Genomic DNA, 16513 nt, shown 5'->3' with positions numbered 1-16513 from the left:
TTCCCGCCATACATTTGTATATAGACGAATGCAGGGACCCCTACTTTCCCCATCTATAAAGTGGTGCAACCATTCTTCGTGCTGACTTGGGTGACTTGATCGTTCTATACCAGTTCAAATTAGCCGTATGGCGACCAATCATATCAATTACAACTTCCAACTATTTATATCTGGCTTAACTCCGTGATGTCGATCCTGAATGGACTCCTCCGTGACCTAATATTGTACATGCTCTTCTCCATATACTAATTATTACATATCGTATCAACCCCGGCGTGTCCTTCTCTGCTTCGTCGGTGGTAATTTCGGACTGGTACCTTTTTCGTCCGTATCCTCTTTCTTGGGTTCGTTGACGATCGCGTCCATGGACCCAACCTCTTCTTCTTCCCGTTTGATATGCTCCTCCTTAATGACCAGCCCGTCTTCGTCCCCACCTTCCGCTTTGACGTGCGCCTCCACCTTGATCGCCGCGGTCTCCTCCCGTGCCTTGCGCCCCTGGATCACCTTGCCCCTCTCGGCGGCCTTGCACAGGCCCCGGAGGCCGAGCTCGCAGTCGCCGCAGCGGCGGCCGACGGGCAGGCAGACCTTCTGGCCGAAGCCGACGAGCAGCCAATTGATCTCGCGCCAGCGGTCCCGGGGCAGCCAGGCCTGCAGGGCCAGGCGCGTCTCCTCGGGCGTCTTGGTCTTGTGCCACCCCCACAGGTTCGTGATGCGGTGGACGTGCACGTCGACGCCGATGCCCTCGGTCCGCCCCCACGCCGAGCTCAGGCACAGGTGGGCCATCTTGGGCCCCACGCCCGGCAGCGACGTCAGGCCCGCGATGCTGTCGGGGATGTCGCCGGCCCAGCGGTCGCGCAGGAGCTCGGCCGTTTGCTTGAGGTACTTGGTCTTGTTGTTGTGGAAGCCGACGGCCCAGATCAGCTCGTTGAGCGTCGCCGGCTCCACCGCCAGCAGGTTGGCGAGGTTCAGGCCGGCGGGGGCGCCCGGCGCGTGCGGCGGCAGCTCCGTCTGCAGGCGCCGCATGGCGACGGCGTTGGTGGTGTCCTTGGTCTGCGAGGACAGCATGAGGGCGACGAGCGTGTGCAGGCGCTGGTCCCGCGGCGAGGCCGTCGGCAGGGCCAGGCGCTCGCAGCCCATGGTGTCGACGGCGGCGTCTTTCGCGGGGCCCGTCAGCCGCATCGCTTTCACGAGGTCGTACATCTCTTCCCAGTCCGAGGGCGGCGCGACCGTCGCGGTCTGGGTGTCGGGGTCGATGACTTTGCGAGCCGGTTTGCGGGCGGCGCGTCGGTTCGGGGTGGCAGATGGCGCGACAGCATTCTTCTTGTCGTCTTCGTCTTCCTCGGTCTCCTCTTCTTTCTTGACCGTCGTCGACGACGACTTGCCCCCGCGCTTCGTTGTAGTGGAAGATGAGACTACGGCGCGCTTTCGCTTGCGTGTCGTTGCACTATCGCCGGATATAGCATCTTCGATATCGGTGACTTGCGGCGCTGCAGTCGCATTCTTGTTCTCTTTGGACGAGGATGTCGCGTCGCTCTGGTACGCGAATCGGGCCAGCGAGCCTCGCGTTATCCGACGCAGCTCTGGGGGAGGAGAAGATGCCGCTGGCGACATTGCACCGAGCAGTCTAGCAGTGGCCTGAAATGATCGCGACGAAGTCCTCAAGTGTCATGCATGGCGTAGCATGTTGAGCTGAGAGCTTCAGGTAGCTTGCAGTGCAGTTCCGCGATCGCAGATCTACATAGGCGAGTAAGTACAGTGGAAAAAGGGTTCTGGGGCCCACGTTTCTCTGGATCGGGGTAGCTTCCAGGTTTATGCACGCTACAAACATCCCTGCAGATTAGCGGTAGGGGTCCACCCTTACCCATTTGGATGGATATTGTTGCGTCTGCATTTGGCAATGCAGAATATAGGGGGGTGAGGTCATAAGCAAATCACGGACATGCAGGTAGTATGTCATGTAAGTCGGTAAGTGGCAAGTAGAAAATATGCTGCAGTGATCAACAAAGTAAAAGCTCTATAATATCTACTCTACAATCTAGTTTGTCTGTCTATATTAAGTCCTCTACCCAAAAGTTGCCCCTTGGTATACATATATATATATACCCCTGCAAAAACTGAGTCTGTGTTACCCACGTTGCCACGCGTACTCCCGAAAACACCTTCGCTATGCTATGAGCGCCAAAATAACCAAAGACGGCGTGCGTTTCACCGGTGCATGTTACATCTGGAATTCCTCCTTGATCCAGTGTTTCATGACGGTATAGCCCTCCACAAACGAGGGCTTCTCCATTCGGACAATGATGGCGGCATGCGTATGGTGGTTCTTGCGCAGATAGACGGGGTACTTGTGCCACCCCAAGCTGTCCAGGTTGTTGATCATGTCAAACTGATACGGCGCCAGAGCCAGCGTTGGCCATTGTGGATGCGACATGCGGCGCTCTCGGGCCAGCGTCTTGCGATCCCTCTCGTTCATCTCGCGCTCGTTCTCGTCATCGGAGGAGGCCAGATATTCCTGATGCTGGGAGTTGTTGATGTCTTCGTAGGCGCCTTCCACTCTCTGCTGCAGCTCCTGCATCATGATGGGTACGCGGTACTTGCCGGGCTCGATGCCCGCGAGACCGCTCTCGTACAGCTTGATCCGCTTCGAACTACGTGAGTTCTGAACGACCGAGTTGATCAGGTACCCGATGATGGCAATGGGCACGAGGACCGCGATGAGCGTGATTTTGGGAGCGTTCCGGAGATACCACCAGCCCTTGTTGGTCAGCGCCTCGAACGTCATGCCGTCAGGTTTGAGGCTGGGTCGGACGGGGTTGATGGGATCCAAGACGACCTCTTCGTAGCCGGGTACGTAGTTGAACTTGACACGCTCCAAGTCCCGATAGGGGTCCGTCTTGGCAATGCAGGCCGTATAGTAAGGGACGCTCCGGTCGTGGGCGATATTCGCATAAAGGGTCTTGCGCTTGAACCTGGAAAGGCCCTGCATGAAGATCGAATCCGGGTCGGACATGATGGTGAGCAATGCCTTGCCGGTTTCGCGGAAGTTGTCGATGGTGAACAGCTGTCTGCCCGACATGGACAATGTGCGCGCGCCCAGTACGTTCCAGACATGATTGTGCCACCCGCGCAGAGGCGACCGCACACCGAGGTGTGGGGAGGCAAACGTTGTGAAGTTCTGTGGCCAAAAGTGTCAGTATCAAGACACAGCAGCAGCAGAGCCAACAAGACAGAGCGCGAATATTCCACGTACCATCGGTCGGAGTTCGTCCAGGACGCCCTTGGCATGAAGCAAACCCACGGCATAACGGGACACCAACCCGCCCAGGGAGTAGCCTACTACGCTGAGTTTCGTGATGTTGCCGCCGTTCGCCTTGATCTTCTTGATCTCTTCTTGGATCTCTTCGCAGACGCGCTCGCCTCCTCGCTCGATGCCATCGTAGGTGGAACTGCCGCTGTTGCGCTTGGCGAGTAGGATGTAGAGTTTGTCGTCGGAATAGGCGTCTCGCAATGTCTTGGCCACGGTCTTCATATGGTTGGGGTTGCCCCATAACTAATGCGCAAGCGGAATACTGTTAGCGACCGATCGCGTACTCCGTATCTTGGTGGTGAGTGCATGTCGCCGTGTAACACATGTGACAATGATGAGGTAAGGGGTAGGTAGCGAGCGTAGGACTTACTCCGTGTACCACTACGCAGAGATGGTCCGCCTTGATGCTGCCACCACTGTAATCCATGGCTGCCATGCTTCGGTGATTCTCTTGGGGGTTCGTTCGTGTATGGGATCCTCAAAAAGGAGGCGGACAAAAGGCCAGCATGCAAAAGACAAGTATACGCAGCTTGGTGGTTTTGAGAAAGGCCTGTAGAGGCTTTTTGGAAAGCAGCTAGTTGCCCGTCGCACACTAGGGAGGTTAGACAAGGCAAATGCAATACAAAACAAAAAAAGGGCTCCCTTTCGCAATTGGATGTATGTAGGCTTCAAGCAAGGGGTTAAGACATTTCGGAGCTAGGGTCTCTCGGCGGTCGTGATATAAGGAAACCCGAAGCTCTGGGGGGCGTTACGTATGACAGCGGCAGGACGGGTGGGCTCAGCAATTGGGGCTTGGTAAGGTGGAAAGTTGACTGATTCACCAATTCATTAACTGCAGGGCTGAGCTGAGAGCTTGCACGACGTGGACTGATGATGGCGTCAAAGATCGCAGATGGGCCAGAGCGGGCTAATTGATTGATCCGGTGCCCGGAAGGCGTATCATCGATCTCGCGAGAGGAATTGAGGCATCGAAGGCCCGAATTAAAAGGGGCATCGAAATCTAACGGTGCCTCGGGGGCAGCATACAAAGCAGGTACAGTTTCAGCAGATTTATTACTGGACTACTACACTGACCACAAAGGCCCATCCATTGACGACAGCACAGCAAGATCTTTTTTGTCGATCTTATATGGAACTACCTAATCCTGATGTCTGGCAGGGAGGCAGGTCAGGTAGGTCGCAGTCTGGCTTGGCCATGAACTAGCTGGTGGTAGAGCTGGGCTCCATCTTGATCTCTCTTTGCTGCCTCGGGTTTTCCAGGCTTGCACATGTCATCTTGTAAGTCAACATAAAAATAAAGGCTTGCCAATGGCAATCCGACATTGGTCGTTGAAGTGCATCAATGATGCATGTAGGCGGTGTCAATTTCGTCAAGTTCTTTTTGGGAAGCCTGTCCAATTGCTGTCAATGGAATTTGAGCCAATAAAAAAAGCCTGTGCTCTCGATGTCTGTCTCTGCAGCCAAAGCTGCAGGCGGTAACTGAGTTGAGGGACCTAGGTTAGGTACATGAGGTACCTCTTGGCCTCCACTCGCAGCTCAAGAGTCGGCGACGGGAGGTACTAAAACGTGCACCGACTAAACCAACCGCGTCAAGCTTCAGTCAAGCAATTTGATGCGGCCCAGTCTCGCGACTCTACCTAGTAAATAAATTTGTCCAACGCTGATATTTCGGCGCAACGCAACCACGCAGCTGAGGTGGCCGTAGTCACCATCCGGATCCCAGCGCATCCCTTCCTTTTCGCATGCGGCAGATCAGCACGACATAAACATCTTGCAGAGGTGTCCCCGGCCTGTTGATCAAAACATCGTACCTACCGTATCGCCCCAATAACCCATCGCCATGTCGTATCGATTGCCCGAGTTCAGCTCGCCCGCCACTCCGGAAAGGAAACAGGCACACAACAATGGCGAGCACCCCTCTACTACTCCGGCTGGCCAACCGCCGCCGTCTTCGGCCCCTTCCTATACTCCTATGGGTGATCCTTCCCCTTCCTATCTAACAAGCTCTATTGGGACCATGGCAGGCAAGATCAAGGCTCCCAACTTCGGACGACCAAACCTCGGCGGCGCTTCCAAGACTCGCAGAACCCCCAACCCTCCCTTGGGCAGCTCCCTTCGAGGCAGTACGACCACCAGACAACCCTCGGGGCTTGGAAAGCATTCCTATTCCGTGTTAGACGACCTGGAAGATTCTGACGACGACGTTGACAACGCGGCGCCCGCTACGCAGTCGGGCACTTTCGGTATGCACTTCGATTCCGACGACGACGAAGACGACGACGACGATGACGAAGGCGACGACCGGGATGACGACATCATGGGTGCACAGGAAGACGAAGAATTTGACGATGAGGAGGACGCCGACGGAGAATCCGACGACGTCGACGCAATGGTGGAGGATGAAGGCGAGGCTGACTACGACATTGAAGATGACTTGGTGAGAGAGATGGAGGCCACCGACTACAGCGGTAATTTCCTTGGCGGGGGAGACACCATGGATCTCTTGATGGGCACGCCCGCTGCGAACCAACGAATGCAGAAGGAGGCCGGCGACATTTTCCGTGCCTCGTCAATGCGGTCCCTTTTCGGCCGGCGCAGGGACTCCAAGTACTCGGCTGTCGCCAAAGATCTCTTCACTCAGCTTGGCCATGCCCGGATATCTGAACCACACAGCCTTATCCTTCAAACCGAGGAGATTATCGCCCGCTTGTACGACGAGGGTGTAGGCGCCGAAGATGACACCGACAAGCTGGATATGACTCTGGCTGGAGCAGCGGATTGCCTGGTTCGAGATGTATGGGAGCCGCACGCCAAGTTATTGCCCAAGAGCAACGAAGAACATGGTGCGACTATTGGCCCTGGGCCCAATGCAAGCGCATTCGAGAAGGCTTCGTGGATAGCCGCCATGGTCTTCCGTATCCATCATGCACCTCCCGAAGAGGACGCGTTTGGAAACTTCAAGCCAATGACGTTGCCGCAGACACTGTTTGAGTGGCAGGAGGAGTATCACAATCCTAGTGATGGCCAAGTGGACAGCATCCTCGCCCACCGACCAAGTCCAGCATCGCATGGTCTCTTTTGGCAAGCTATATACATGTCGCTGATTCGTGGCGACGTCAAGGCAGCTGTCAAGCTACTTCGTAATGCTGGGTGGAACCAAGTCAGGAAGGGATCCCGCGGAGATCCTGCCTACACGGGCCAACCCCTGAGAAATATCGAGAAGGTCATTGAAGATGCTTGCCACATTCTGGAGCTATGCCCAGCCGTGGCCGATTCCAACTGGGATATTCAAGAGAGCAACTGGACTTTGTTCCGCCTGAAGGCCACGGCAGCAAAGGAGAACCTTGTCCAGTTCGCCGAGGGCAAGGACCAGCCCCCGCCCCCGTCGAGCCGCTTTGGTGGCTCCGAATTTGGTGGCTCCGACTTTGGTGATTCCGGAGTCGGCCATGGCGCCATGGCAAGACTCGCCCGCAAGGCCCAAAGCCGCCTGCCTTGGGATGTTTACGAGTCCCTGCAATCACTCTACTCTATTCTTGTGGGCGACGTCGAGGCCATTACGGCAGGAGCTCAAGATTGGTGCGAGGCCACAATCGGCCTAATGGGCTGGTGGGATGATGGTCATCATAAGGGCCGGTTGGGCTTGTCGCGAACCCAGTCTATCATGGGCGAGCCCCCCTCGTTGAAGGATGATGCATTGGACCGGTTGGCGCGCTGTTTCCATGCAGCTATGGAATCGGACTTCCACTTCAACGGACTAGACTCCGTCGAAGTCTGCATTTCTAGCGTTTTCGAGGGCAACATTGATGGTGTTGTGGGATTCCTGAGCTCATGGTCTCTACCCATCTCGTCTTCTGTTGCCGAGGTCGCTTCGTTGGGTCGCTGGTTACCTGCGCCTGAGCCACAGAACCTCATCTCCATGGATAATTTCGATGCAGATGACCTCGAAGTACTTGGCATGAACCAGAGCATGGCCTCAGGAAACCAAGATGGCGTAAAGGACTCCACACTCGTCTCGTACGCGCGCGGTCTTAACGACATCAAGCAGCTTACGGGATCGGTCAAGAAGAGAGGCGGCGTCGTGACCCGGGTCACTCGCGACGGGTGGGAAATGGCCGTGCAAATCGTCGGCCGGATGGACTCCCCCGAACGTTCCGAGGATTTGGTCAACGATCTGTTGCACGACATTCTCGAGAAGATCGAGCCTGACAGCCACAAGACTGTGGACAAGATTTGGGCGCTCCTTAATGATCTCGGCATGATCAACTTCGCCGAAGATACGGCTGAGGTAAGTTTTGTTGTTTATCTGCTCTCCAACTGAAATTACCATATATACTAACGAAAACTAGAAATATGGCGACGTGCTCAAGAAAGATACCTTCCGTTTTGGAGAGATGCTGTGGTACTACGCCCTGGCTCATCGCCCCGGAAAGATTCGAGACGTGCTTAACGGGCTCATGTCCATTTCTCTCGCCGAGTCGACCACATACCCACCTGACAGTGAGTTGGACGCCAGGCTAAAGAGTCTTCTCCATGAACGCACCACGATACTGGAACAGTTTGCGAAGCAAGACTTGGAGGCAGCCGAGCTGTTGGGCAAGATGCTTAGTGGATATGCCACACTACGAAAGTTCTACGAATTGCGAGACGGCAACGGCAAGAGCACATCCGTCTCCTTGGCACGCCGCCAACAAGCAGCAACCGCTTTGACATTTGTCGTTGCCAGTGCCGACGACAATATTCGCGGTGGTCTGTACGACGATACACGTGACGCCGTTGTTAGTGAGGATTTCATCCTTGCTTTGCTCGGTGAAGCATCTATATTCGTCAACCAAAATCCTACAGTGATTACTCTGGAACAGATTGACACTCTTCTCAAAGCCGTCGAAGATATCGAGACAGTCGGCTCCAGGGTCTACGAGGCGGCGGATGCGTTCTTCCAGATCGTCCTATCGTCGGGTCAAGGGAAGGGATCCACGCCGGGCGATTTGATGAAGATGTCGAACTCGTCCCTTGGCGGCAGTTTCGTCATGACCGGTAGCTCGATGGTGGCTTCCCAGCTGCACAAGTCGATACGCAACAGCGGTGTGCTCAAGGGGCCCATCAAGAGGAGCTGGGACTGGCGGACGGAGGTGCTGGCCGGTAGCTCCGCGTCGGATATCCTCAAGAGAATCCGGCTCGGCCTGACCAAGGACCTGGCCAATCTGTGGCTCGAGCAGGCGGACAGCATCATCCTGTGAGGATAAGCCTGGTTTATGAGAACGACTAGGGAAGGCAGGGGAGGGAAGAGTGTGCATTCGACGGCGTTAATGGCTTGCGTAAAAATATGTTCGGAATCACGTAATACCACAGATAGCTTTCCGGCTGAGAAATCATTTGGCACCAAGAATTGATCAATAACTTTACTACCATGAGAGGTCCTAACTAAAATCAAATGATATAGTTGGCCCAATTCTAGTGCTTCGCCCAACAAACCTCACCAACATCATACAATCTTAGACAGAAAAATGCAAGGAACAAATGGGGGGGGGGGTTATTTTAGTTAAACTGAACGAGTTTTATTTTTGGTATCCTATGAAGGGACCCCAGTCTAATGGTATACACGTGTTGATCTATACATCCACACAGCGTTCTCTTTCTCGTTCCTCTCCCTCTCTCGAATAAGCCCGTGATGTGCGTGAACAAGCTTACTCGGCATCGCCCAACTCGTGTCGGCCGTGCTTGGAGTTCAGGTAGTGGTTTCTGCGTTTTCGTGTCAGTTGTGTCATATGTTCCTGGTTCATTTGTTCGAAGGGGGGTGTTTGTTGTGTGTATCCGTACCTCTCGATGGCCCAGTCCATGACGTAGTAGAAGAAGATCATAGGGGGGGCGACGTAGAGGACCTGGCCGCGGAATCGGCGCCAGCTGTTGAAGATGGCGGCGTGGGCGGCGCCGGCCAGAGGGTTCTGTCGGTTGGCGCTCAGGCCGTAGGTGATGATGCCGCGCTGCTTGGAGCCGCCTGTGAAATTTCCATGCTGTCAGCCTTTCTGTGCCCCGGGGCCAATGTAGCTGCGTCGTCTCTATTCCGATTCAAATCCATGTCGGGGCATGTGCTGCCGTAGGCCGTGTCGGTCTCCATTTCGAAGAAAAAATCGGGTTCGGGGTAAACGGATCATCGTGGTCGAAGTGCCGAGCATTGAAGCGTATCGTTCGGAATTTGTCACTTACCAAAGTTACCCCAGCCACCGAGGTACCTATCGAAGTGAGGTTAGCCCATGTCTGTTGGGTGTAGACGTCGTCGCCATGGGGGTGTGAGATATTGCCGAAGCAAAAAGCCTCAGCTGTTTTGGGGGCACGGTATTACTTACTTTCCGTACTTGCCAACCTCTTCGCCGCCTCCGGCGCGGAGCATCTGAGTAGGTCTCATCTTGGTCGAGATATAGTCAATTGACGGGTCGAGGGTTATCAATTGAGATGGGCAGTGTGTCGTATGAAGCAGGAGGTTTGCGACGTTCAAAAGTCCCAGGCAAGGCGCGAATCCGGGAGAGCTTGAATCTATCCGAAAGCGGTTAGACTCTTTTTGGGGCAAAGAGAGTGAAAGGTTGTTCCGAGAGAAATCCAGCAGCGCCCGAGCTTTCTGCTTTTTGGGTTCTTCCGCTACGCCAGGCCTGAAGAAGGTTAGCGGGGTCCAGCTTAGAACCAGAAGCAATGGCCCCATCGGCAAGCAATCCACCCATCATCGAAAGAGCTCCAGCTTCAGTCAGTTCCCCAGCTTCAATTTGAGAATTCGCCGGCAGCTGCACAAAAAGGCCCACGACAGTGTCCTCTGAGCCCGAAATAAGAGTTGATTTCTTAATCACACCCAGCTCCAGCTCCCGAACCTCGCCGCCAAAATGGAGGCCCGTATGCTCAATGCCGTCTACCGCTTCGGCTTGCCCATGTTTGGCGCAGTTGCCCTGGCCCAGCAGGCTATGTACGATGTCCGTGGAGGAACCAGAGCCGTCATCTTCGACAGATTGCAGGGTGTGAAGGAGGAGGTCGTCAGCGAGGGCACACATTTCCTGGTTCCCTGGTTACAACGATCCATCCACTTCGACGTCCGAACCAAGCCGCGCAACATCGCCACGACGACGGGTAGCAAGGATCTGCAGATGGTCAGCTTGACGCTGCGAGTGCTGCACCGGCCAGAAGTCAAGTCACTGCCTAAGATCTACCAGGTACGCCGACATTGAGGAAGCAGCTGCGCTTCATGCGCTGGCTAGGTTTTGGTGTCTACAGCAAATTGCGTTGACTAACATGATACGACAGAATCTTGGCACGGATTACGATGAGAGAGTCTTGCCCTCTATCGGTAACGAAGTCTTGAAGTCTATTGTCGCCCAGTTCGATGCCGCGGAACTCATCACACAGCGTGAAGCTGTTTCCAACCGCATCCGGTCAGACCTGATGAAGCGCGCATCCGAGTTCAACATCGCACTCGAGGATGTCTCTATTACACACATGACCTTCGGTAAGGAGTTCACCAAGGCCGTCGAGCAGAAGCAGATCGCCCAGCAGGACGCCGAGCGTGCGCGCTTCATCGTCGAGAAGGCCGAGCAAGAGCGTCAAGCCAACGTCATCCGCGCCGAGGGTGAAGCCGAAAGCGCCGAGACCATTAGTAAGGCTATTGCCAAGGCGGGTGACGGTCTGCTGCAGCTCCGAAGAATCGAGGCCAGCAGAGAGATTGCGCAGACGCTGGCGACGAACCCCAACGTCGCCTACCTGCCCAGTGGAAAGAACGGCAACGGCCAGTTCCTGCTCTCGGTAGGAAAGGCCTAAGGTGTTAATTTTTAAACGAGAGGTGTGCCAGCTAGACAAAACGAAAGGGTCTTTGGCGTTGTATATTAGGGAGTGATGACCCCGATTCTCCGCTTCGGGTTACGATACGAATAATATGTGCTATTAGTCACCATCATGTCTGTATTGTACTGCAATTGCAGGGGATCATCAATGCGGTGTTAAAGCAAGCATTACTCAACTACTCTCAATTCAAATGATAATAAATCAACCAATTCATGGAGTCAATCGGTCGTTGAAGGGAGCTCAAGTTACGGATAGAAGGTGGATGCTTGGCAATGTGCTCTCGTCCTGTAAGATGCAGCCAGGCAGCCAGCATTTTTGACTATCCATCCATGATGCAATGAAAACAGAGATCAATACCGAAATTGTAAAATATAAGTATGCTTTCTTAATAGTTCGCAACTCCGAAAATTATAAATTTCTTCATCTCTGATCTGAAGTGTTCAGTTGAGTCGCATAGTTGCACTTTGGGTGACCACATCCAAAGGTGGACCGGCAAATTCTCGGTTCATTTACCGAAGCTCGGCCTGCTTTGAACATCCAACCAAGCTCAACGTCAAGACGAGCATCTCAATTACCAACCCGAATTGCCGCGTCAAATCAGCCACCATGGCCTCCAAAGCAGTAGCCAAAGCTGCCGGAGGCGCAGTGAGCATTAGCCAGGTGAGATCTGCCGACCTTCGCCCAAGTCCGGCGACCCAATGGGTCTCGCAGGCTGCTACTCCCTCACTCACTTCCTCATTTCCCACGCTGGGATAAAGTAGCGGCAGCACTCTAACATGAGAATGCCCCTGTAGAAATACACACTCGAGCCGACCGGCGTCTGGGCACGCGTCCGCCGCGCCTTCGCCATCGACCCCAACCGCAGCAGCGGTGTTCCCCTGAACCCGACCTACCGCTTCCCGACCCCCGGCGGTACGGACCCGATGTCGTACGACGATCCCGTCACCATCCCCGCGGGCGACATCGCCGACAACCCGTACTGGAAGCGGGACGCGCGGCGCGCGTACCCGACGCTGTCGTTTGTGAACCAGGGCGACGCCGTGGCGCTGCTGGGCGTCGGCTCGGCCGCGAGCCCGAAGCAGGAGCTGGTGGGCGAGGCCGGCGAGAAGGCGCTAGCGGTCGCCCGGGAGGAGGGCCAGCAGAAGGGCCTCGCCGAGTTCTTCGAGCAGAAGGGCAAGCAGGGCGTCATGACCGCCGCCGCCGACCTGTTCGTCAACGGGCTGCCGCCCATGCCCAGCGGCCAGGCGCTCAAGGCCGACAACAGCGGTGCCTGGGAGGTCAAGGAGTACGAGCTGCTCGAGGACCAGACTTACGGCGATGGGTACGTTCGCTCTTTCCAATCTCTACGGCAAACCCCCGAGTATCAATTGGGAAACAGGCTTACTAACATTTCTCTCAGATACCCTTGCCGGACATTCAAATAGACGATGCAGGGCAGCGAGATGGTTAAATGAAGGCAAAGACAGTGTACATACATAACCTAGCAGAAGATGGTATAGATTTTCATTGTGACCTAAGCACTTATTTGACCGAAATGGCCGCCTTTTCATTCCTTGGACCTTTCCTGTGTCTGTATATGCCGCAGTTCCGAGTCGCTTGGATCGGCTGTGCAGCCGATCCAAGCAATGTTGCGGAAACAAGGCATGCGCTCTCGCCCCCAAGTACTGGAGATGGGAGTCTTCGTACTCTTTGCTTTCCAGCGCCGATGACATTGTGACCCCTAACCTATGTTGATAGGGGGCTTTTGGCTGCAAAAACCTGGGCCACTATTGCCCGATGGGCAACTTCCTGCCTTTCAAGGCAATGGAAATGTGGCTTTGCAAGTTGGCATATTTCAGCAGTCCTGGCTCAAAGTTCAGAGTAAATAATCCATGATGTGAGCGTGCGGACTCGTAGGATTGAGCTGATGGCCGGGCTTTGTTCATATCTCATTCCGTGCTGGCCCGACGGTACTCTTATCTGGATTGGCCCTCTCGCTTTCCTCGCCAATGCCCCTTTCGACGATCTTCAGCTTCCCCTGAGCCCTCTTGAAACGGTCGTCAAAGTCGTTGACTGCTTCGTCCGTATTCTCCGTAGACAGGGTACCAGGTTCCACCAGCGCGTAGAGTGACGTGATGTTCTTCTCCAGTCGCGCATTGCTATTGCTGATGGGCGGCAGACTTGTCATGCTGCTGTTTCTACCCGGTTCCTGGCTCTGGGCGCCCTCTGACAATTGCTGTGGCGCATTTCCCTTGGCTTGGGTCTTTTGCATGTTCGGGATGCGGTTGGCCCAGACGACGGCTTTGCTTTGCAGCCGGCCGGCTTCCACGAACTTCTCATAGCCCTTCTTCAGGCCTACTGAGCGGCCTTCGACCTTGCCGGCTTGAGACCCATCGTCATGTCCTAGCTTGTACCCCTGGTCGTAGTATTGGTCCTCGAGGTTCATGACATCGTCGAAGGGATCTGACGCCATGGTCTCACTGAACATCCAATTATTGGACGAAAGTTCCGATTTGTGATGAAAATATTCACAAACGCCTTTTAAGTTTCGTATGAAACAATACAAAGAAATCAAATATCACAGCTGAAAATCGTGAAATTTCAGAATGACTAATAGGCACATCTGCATTTCTCACATACTTGTGACTTATCCAAGTCCGAACGCTCAACCAATGGAGTCTACGGGTCGCAGGTACCCAGTACGCGCGCTGATCCAATGGAGGGGCATATCTTTTTGCTGCTCACCCCGCCATAAACTCGCCCGCTCAGATACCCAAGGGACTGGCCCAATTACTCGCCCGACTTATTCTGACTTCCAGTTCTGGCTTTTTCTTCTGTCTTGTAGGCCATACGAAAAGAGTAAAAAAAGACCCAGTCATTCTCATTCCCGAGAACCGCTCGTTTGTGAGTCAGACAGAAGACGCTAGTTGGCCATATACTGCCAATTCCTCTGTTGCGCTTCGCTCACTCACATCTTTTTTTACATTCCTAGGGAACCCACTTCTCCCACACGCAGGCTCACTTACTGCGATATACCCCGCCATCCATTGATTGACTGACTCTACGAGAGTGCTGTCATAACCGAATAAAAGGCCAGCAAACATGGCGACGCCCAACGTCATCCTCCCCGAGAAGGGAAAGGAGAACATCCTCATCACCAGCGCATTGCCCTACGTGAACAATGTTCCCCATCTCGGCAACATCATCGGCTCGCTGCTCAGTGCCGATGTCTTCTCCAGGTACAGCAAGCTGAGGAACCGCCCAACCCTGTTCATCTGCGGTACCGACGAGTACGGCACTGCCACCGAGACCAAGGCCCTCGAGACCAAGCAAACGCCCCAGCAGCTGTGCGACGAGTTCCACGCCAAACACAAGGAGATCTACGACTGGTTCGAGCTGGGCTTCGACTACTTCGGCCGCACCACCACGCCCAAGCAGACCGAGATCGTCCAGGATATCTTCCTGAAGCTCCACAAGAACGGCTACCTCGAGGAGCGCACCACCACCCAGCCCTACTGCGAACACCCCGACCACAAGGCTTTCTTGGCCGACCGCTTCGTCGAGGGAACATGCCCCAAGTGTCAGTATGACGATGCCCGCGGTGATCAATGCGACAAGTGCGGCCAGCTGCTCGACCCCCTGGAGCTGATCAACCCCAAGTGCAAGGTGGACAACACCACCCCTGTCCCCAAGGACACTACTCACATCTTTCTGCGGCTGGACAAGCTGTCGCCCGAGATCGTCAAGTGGGTGGAGAAGTCGAGCACGGAGGGCAAGTGGTCGTCCAACGGTATCGCCATCACAAAGTCGTGGCTGGAGAGAGGACTGGAGGGCCGAAGCATCACCCGAGATCTCAAGTGGGGTGTGCCTGTGCCGCTCAAGGGCTTCGAGAACAAGGTCATGTACGTGTGGTTCGATGCCTGCATCGGTTACCCCAGCATCACGGCCAACTACACGGACGAGTGGGAGCAGTGGTGGCGCAACCCCGAGGATGTCAAGCTCTACCAGTTCATGGGCAAGGACAACGTCCCCTTCCACACTGTCATTTTCCCTGGTTCGCAAATAGGCACCAACGACAAGTGGACCCAGCTCAACACCATCTCGACCTGCGAGTACCTCAACTACGAGAACACCAAGTTCTCCAAGTCGCGAGGCGTGGGCGTGTTTGGAGACCAGGCCAAGGAGACGGGCATTCCCCCGTCGGTGTGGCGATACTACCTGCTGGCCAGCCGACCCGAGACTGGCGACACGCAGTTCATGTGGGCCGACTTTGTTGCCGCCAACAACAACGAACTGTTGGCCAACTTTGGCAACTTCTGCAACCGCGTGATCAAGTTTGTCAACGCCAAGTTCGAGGGCAAGGTCCCCGACTTCTCCGCCTCGTACACTGACGAGAGCTTCGACTTCCCTGCATGGATCGCTGAGGTCAACGGCGCTCTTAAGGAATACAATGATCTCATGGAGGAGGTCCACCTGAGGTCTGGTATCAAGAAGGTGCTTGAGATCAGCTCCAAGGGCAACAACCTGCTGCAATACCGCCTGGACAATGCTGCTCTCAACGATCACCCCGAGAGGACAAAGACGGTCATTGGTTTGGCCCTGAACCTCTGCGGTCTCCTTGCGTCCATCTCGTCCCCGTACATGCCCTCCACCTCTACTGCTCTTATGGAGCAGCTGAACGCGCCCCTTGCCTCGATTCCTAACACGTTCGACACGGAGGCCATCAAGCCTGGACACCAGATTGCCAAGGCAGCTTACCTTTTCTCGAGGATAGATGACAAGAAGGTGGCTGAGTGGAGAGAGAGGTTTGGTGGTACCCAGGCGACCCGGGCAGCCGAGGAAGCAGCCAAGAAGAAGAAGCAGGAGGACAAGGAGCGCAAGAAGGCGCGAAAGGCGGAGAAGAAGGCGGCCGAGGCCGGAGCCAAGTCCGAGAAGCCGGAGATGGATGGCACCGTGAAGAACCTGCCTATCCGTGAGAAGGCACTGGACAAGGAGGGCCCCTTGACCACCAGCGCAAGCACGGTTCCTGAATCAACAGCCCCCAAGACAGAATAAGGGGGTTAAAAAGGTTCATTGGGCTCGGCGTTCGGAAACAGTCTAGGTAGATGAATAGGGCTCGGCCATGGGAGGATCAAAGCCGAACTCCGTGTGCCTGTCACTCTATGTGCATCATTTTCAACAAGTAAAGAATAGAGGATGAGGCCAGAAGAAGAAGAAGAAGAAGGGGGAAAAGTGAGGAAGAAATCTACGCTATTGCTTTTTGAGATGTACTTGTAGGCAGCAATGGAAAGCAGGCGGTACGAGTATTGCAATTGCAACTATAGGCTTCCTGTTTATATGGCATCAGAAGGCGGTCATCAATTGGCATGAGAAATGAAACCCAAGTCCCTGGAAAAAACAACCATGTAA

General features: G+C 54.8%; 8 protein-coding genes across 8 annotated transcripts; 4 read left to right on the top strand and 4 right to left on the bottom strand.

Annotated features, from left to right (window-relative positions):
• Positions 1-264: 264 nt before the first annotated feature.
• PG985_015482 (DNA glycosylase) lies at positions 265-1611 on the bottom strand (the record flags this gene model as incomplete). Its single annotated transcript, XM_066835248.1, has 1 exon — positions 265-1611. The coding sequence occupies one exon, from the start codon at positions 1609-1611 to the stop codon at positions 265-267; it is 1347 nt and encodes a 448-aa protein (XP_066676451.1).
• A 607-nt stretch (positions 1612-2218) lies between these two features.
• On the bottom strand, positions 2219-3734 carry PG985_015481 (serine esterase-domain-containing protein; the record flags this gene model as incomplete). The annotated part of the gene is made up of 3 exons (XM_066835247.1): positions 2219-3175; positions 3251-3550; positions 3678-3734. The coding sequence occupies 3 exons, from the start codon at positions 3732-3734 to the stop codon at positions 2219-2221; spliced, it is 1314 nt and encodes a 437-aa protein (XP_066676450.1).
• Positions 3735-5147: 1413 nt separating this feature from the next.
• PG985_015480 (uncharacterized protein) lies at positions 5148-8544 on the top strand (the record flags this gene model as incomplete). The annotated part of the gene is made up of 2 exons (XM_066835246.1): positions 5148-7592; positions 7654-8544. 2 exons carry the CDS (start codon positions 5148-5150, stop codon positions 8542-8544), a joined length of 3336 nt encoding a protein of 1111 aa, XP_066676449.1.
• A 447-nt stretch (positions 8545-8991) lies between these two features.
• On the bottom strand, positions 8992-9710 carry PG985_015479 (UcrQ family protein; the record flags this gene model as incomplete). The annotated part of the gene is made up of 4 exons (XM_066835245.1): positions 8992-9046; positions 9125-9302; positions 9512-9537; positions 9652-9710. The coding sequence occupies 4 exons, from the start codon at positions 9708-9710 to the stop codon at positions 8992-8994; spliced, it is 318 nt and encodes a 105-aa protein (XP_066676448.1).
• Positions 9711-10176: 466 nt separating this feature from the next.
• PG985_015478 (Prohibitin) lies at positions 10177-11101 on the top strand (the record flags this gene model as incomplete). The annotated part of the gene is made up of 2 exons (XM_066835244.1): positions 10177-10500; positions 10592-11101. The coding sequence occupies 2 exons, from the start codon at positions 10177-10179 to the stop codon at positions 11099-11101; spliced, it is 834 nt and encodes a 277-aa protein (XP_066676447.1).
• Positions 11102-11731: 630 nt separating this feature from the next.
• PG985_015477 (21 kDa subunit of NADH dehydrogenase) lies at positions 11732-12549 on the top strand (the record flags this gene model as incomplete). The annotated part of the gene is made up of 3 exons (XM_066835243.1): positions 11732-11785; positions 11920-12446; positions 12525-12549. 3 exons carry the CDS (start codon positions 11732-11734, stop codon positions 12547-12549), a joined length of 606 nt encoding a protein of 201 aa, XP_066676446.1.
• Positions 12550-13046: 497 nt separating this feature from the next.
• Positions 13047-13577, bottom strand: PG985_015476 (uncharacterized protein; the record flags this gene model as incomplete). Its single annotated transcript, XM_066835242.1, has 1 exon — positions 13047-13577. The coding sequence occupies one exon, from the start codon at positions 13575-13577 to the stop codon at positions 13047-13049; it is 531 nt and encodes a 176-aa protein (XP_066676445.1).
• Positions 13578-14206: 629 nt separating this feature from the next.
• PG985_015475 (uncharacterized protein) lies at positions 14207-16159 on the top strand (the record flags this gene model as incomplete). Its single annotated transcript, XM_066835241.1, has 1 exon — positions 14207-16159. One exon carries the CDS (start codon positions 14207-14209, stop codon positions 16157-16159), a length of 1953 nt encoding a protein of 650 aa, XP_066676444.1.
• Positions 16160-16513: the final 354 nt, after the last annotated feature.

This window comes from Apiospora marii, assembly GCF_038362585.1.
Source record: "Apiospora marii strain CBS 49790 chromosome Unknown utg000013l_segment0_segment0, whole genome shotgun sequence".
Taxonomy (NCBI): domain Eukaryota; kingdom Fungi; phylum Ascomycota; class Sordariomycetes; order Amphisphaeriales; family Apiosporaceae; genus Apiospora; species Apiospora marii.
Note: the sequence above shows the minus strand (reverse complement) of the source record. Positions and strands in the feature narration are given on the sequence as shown.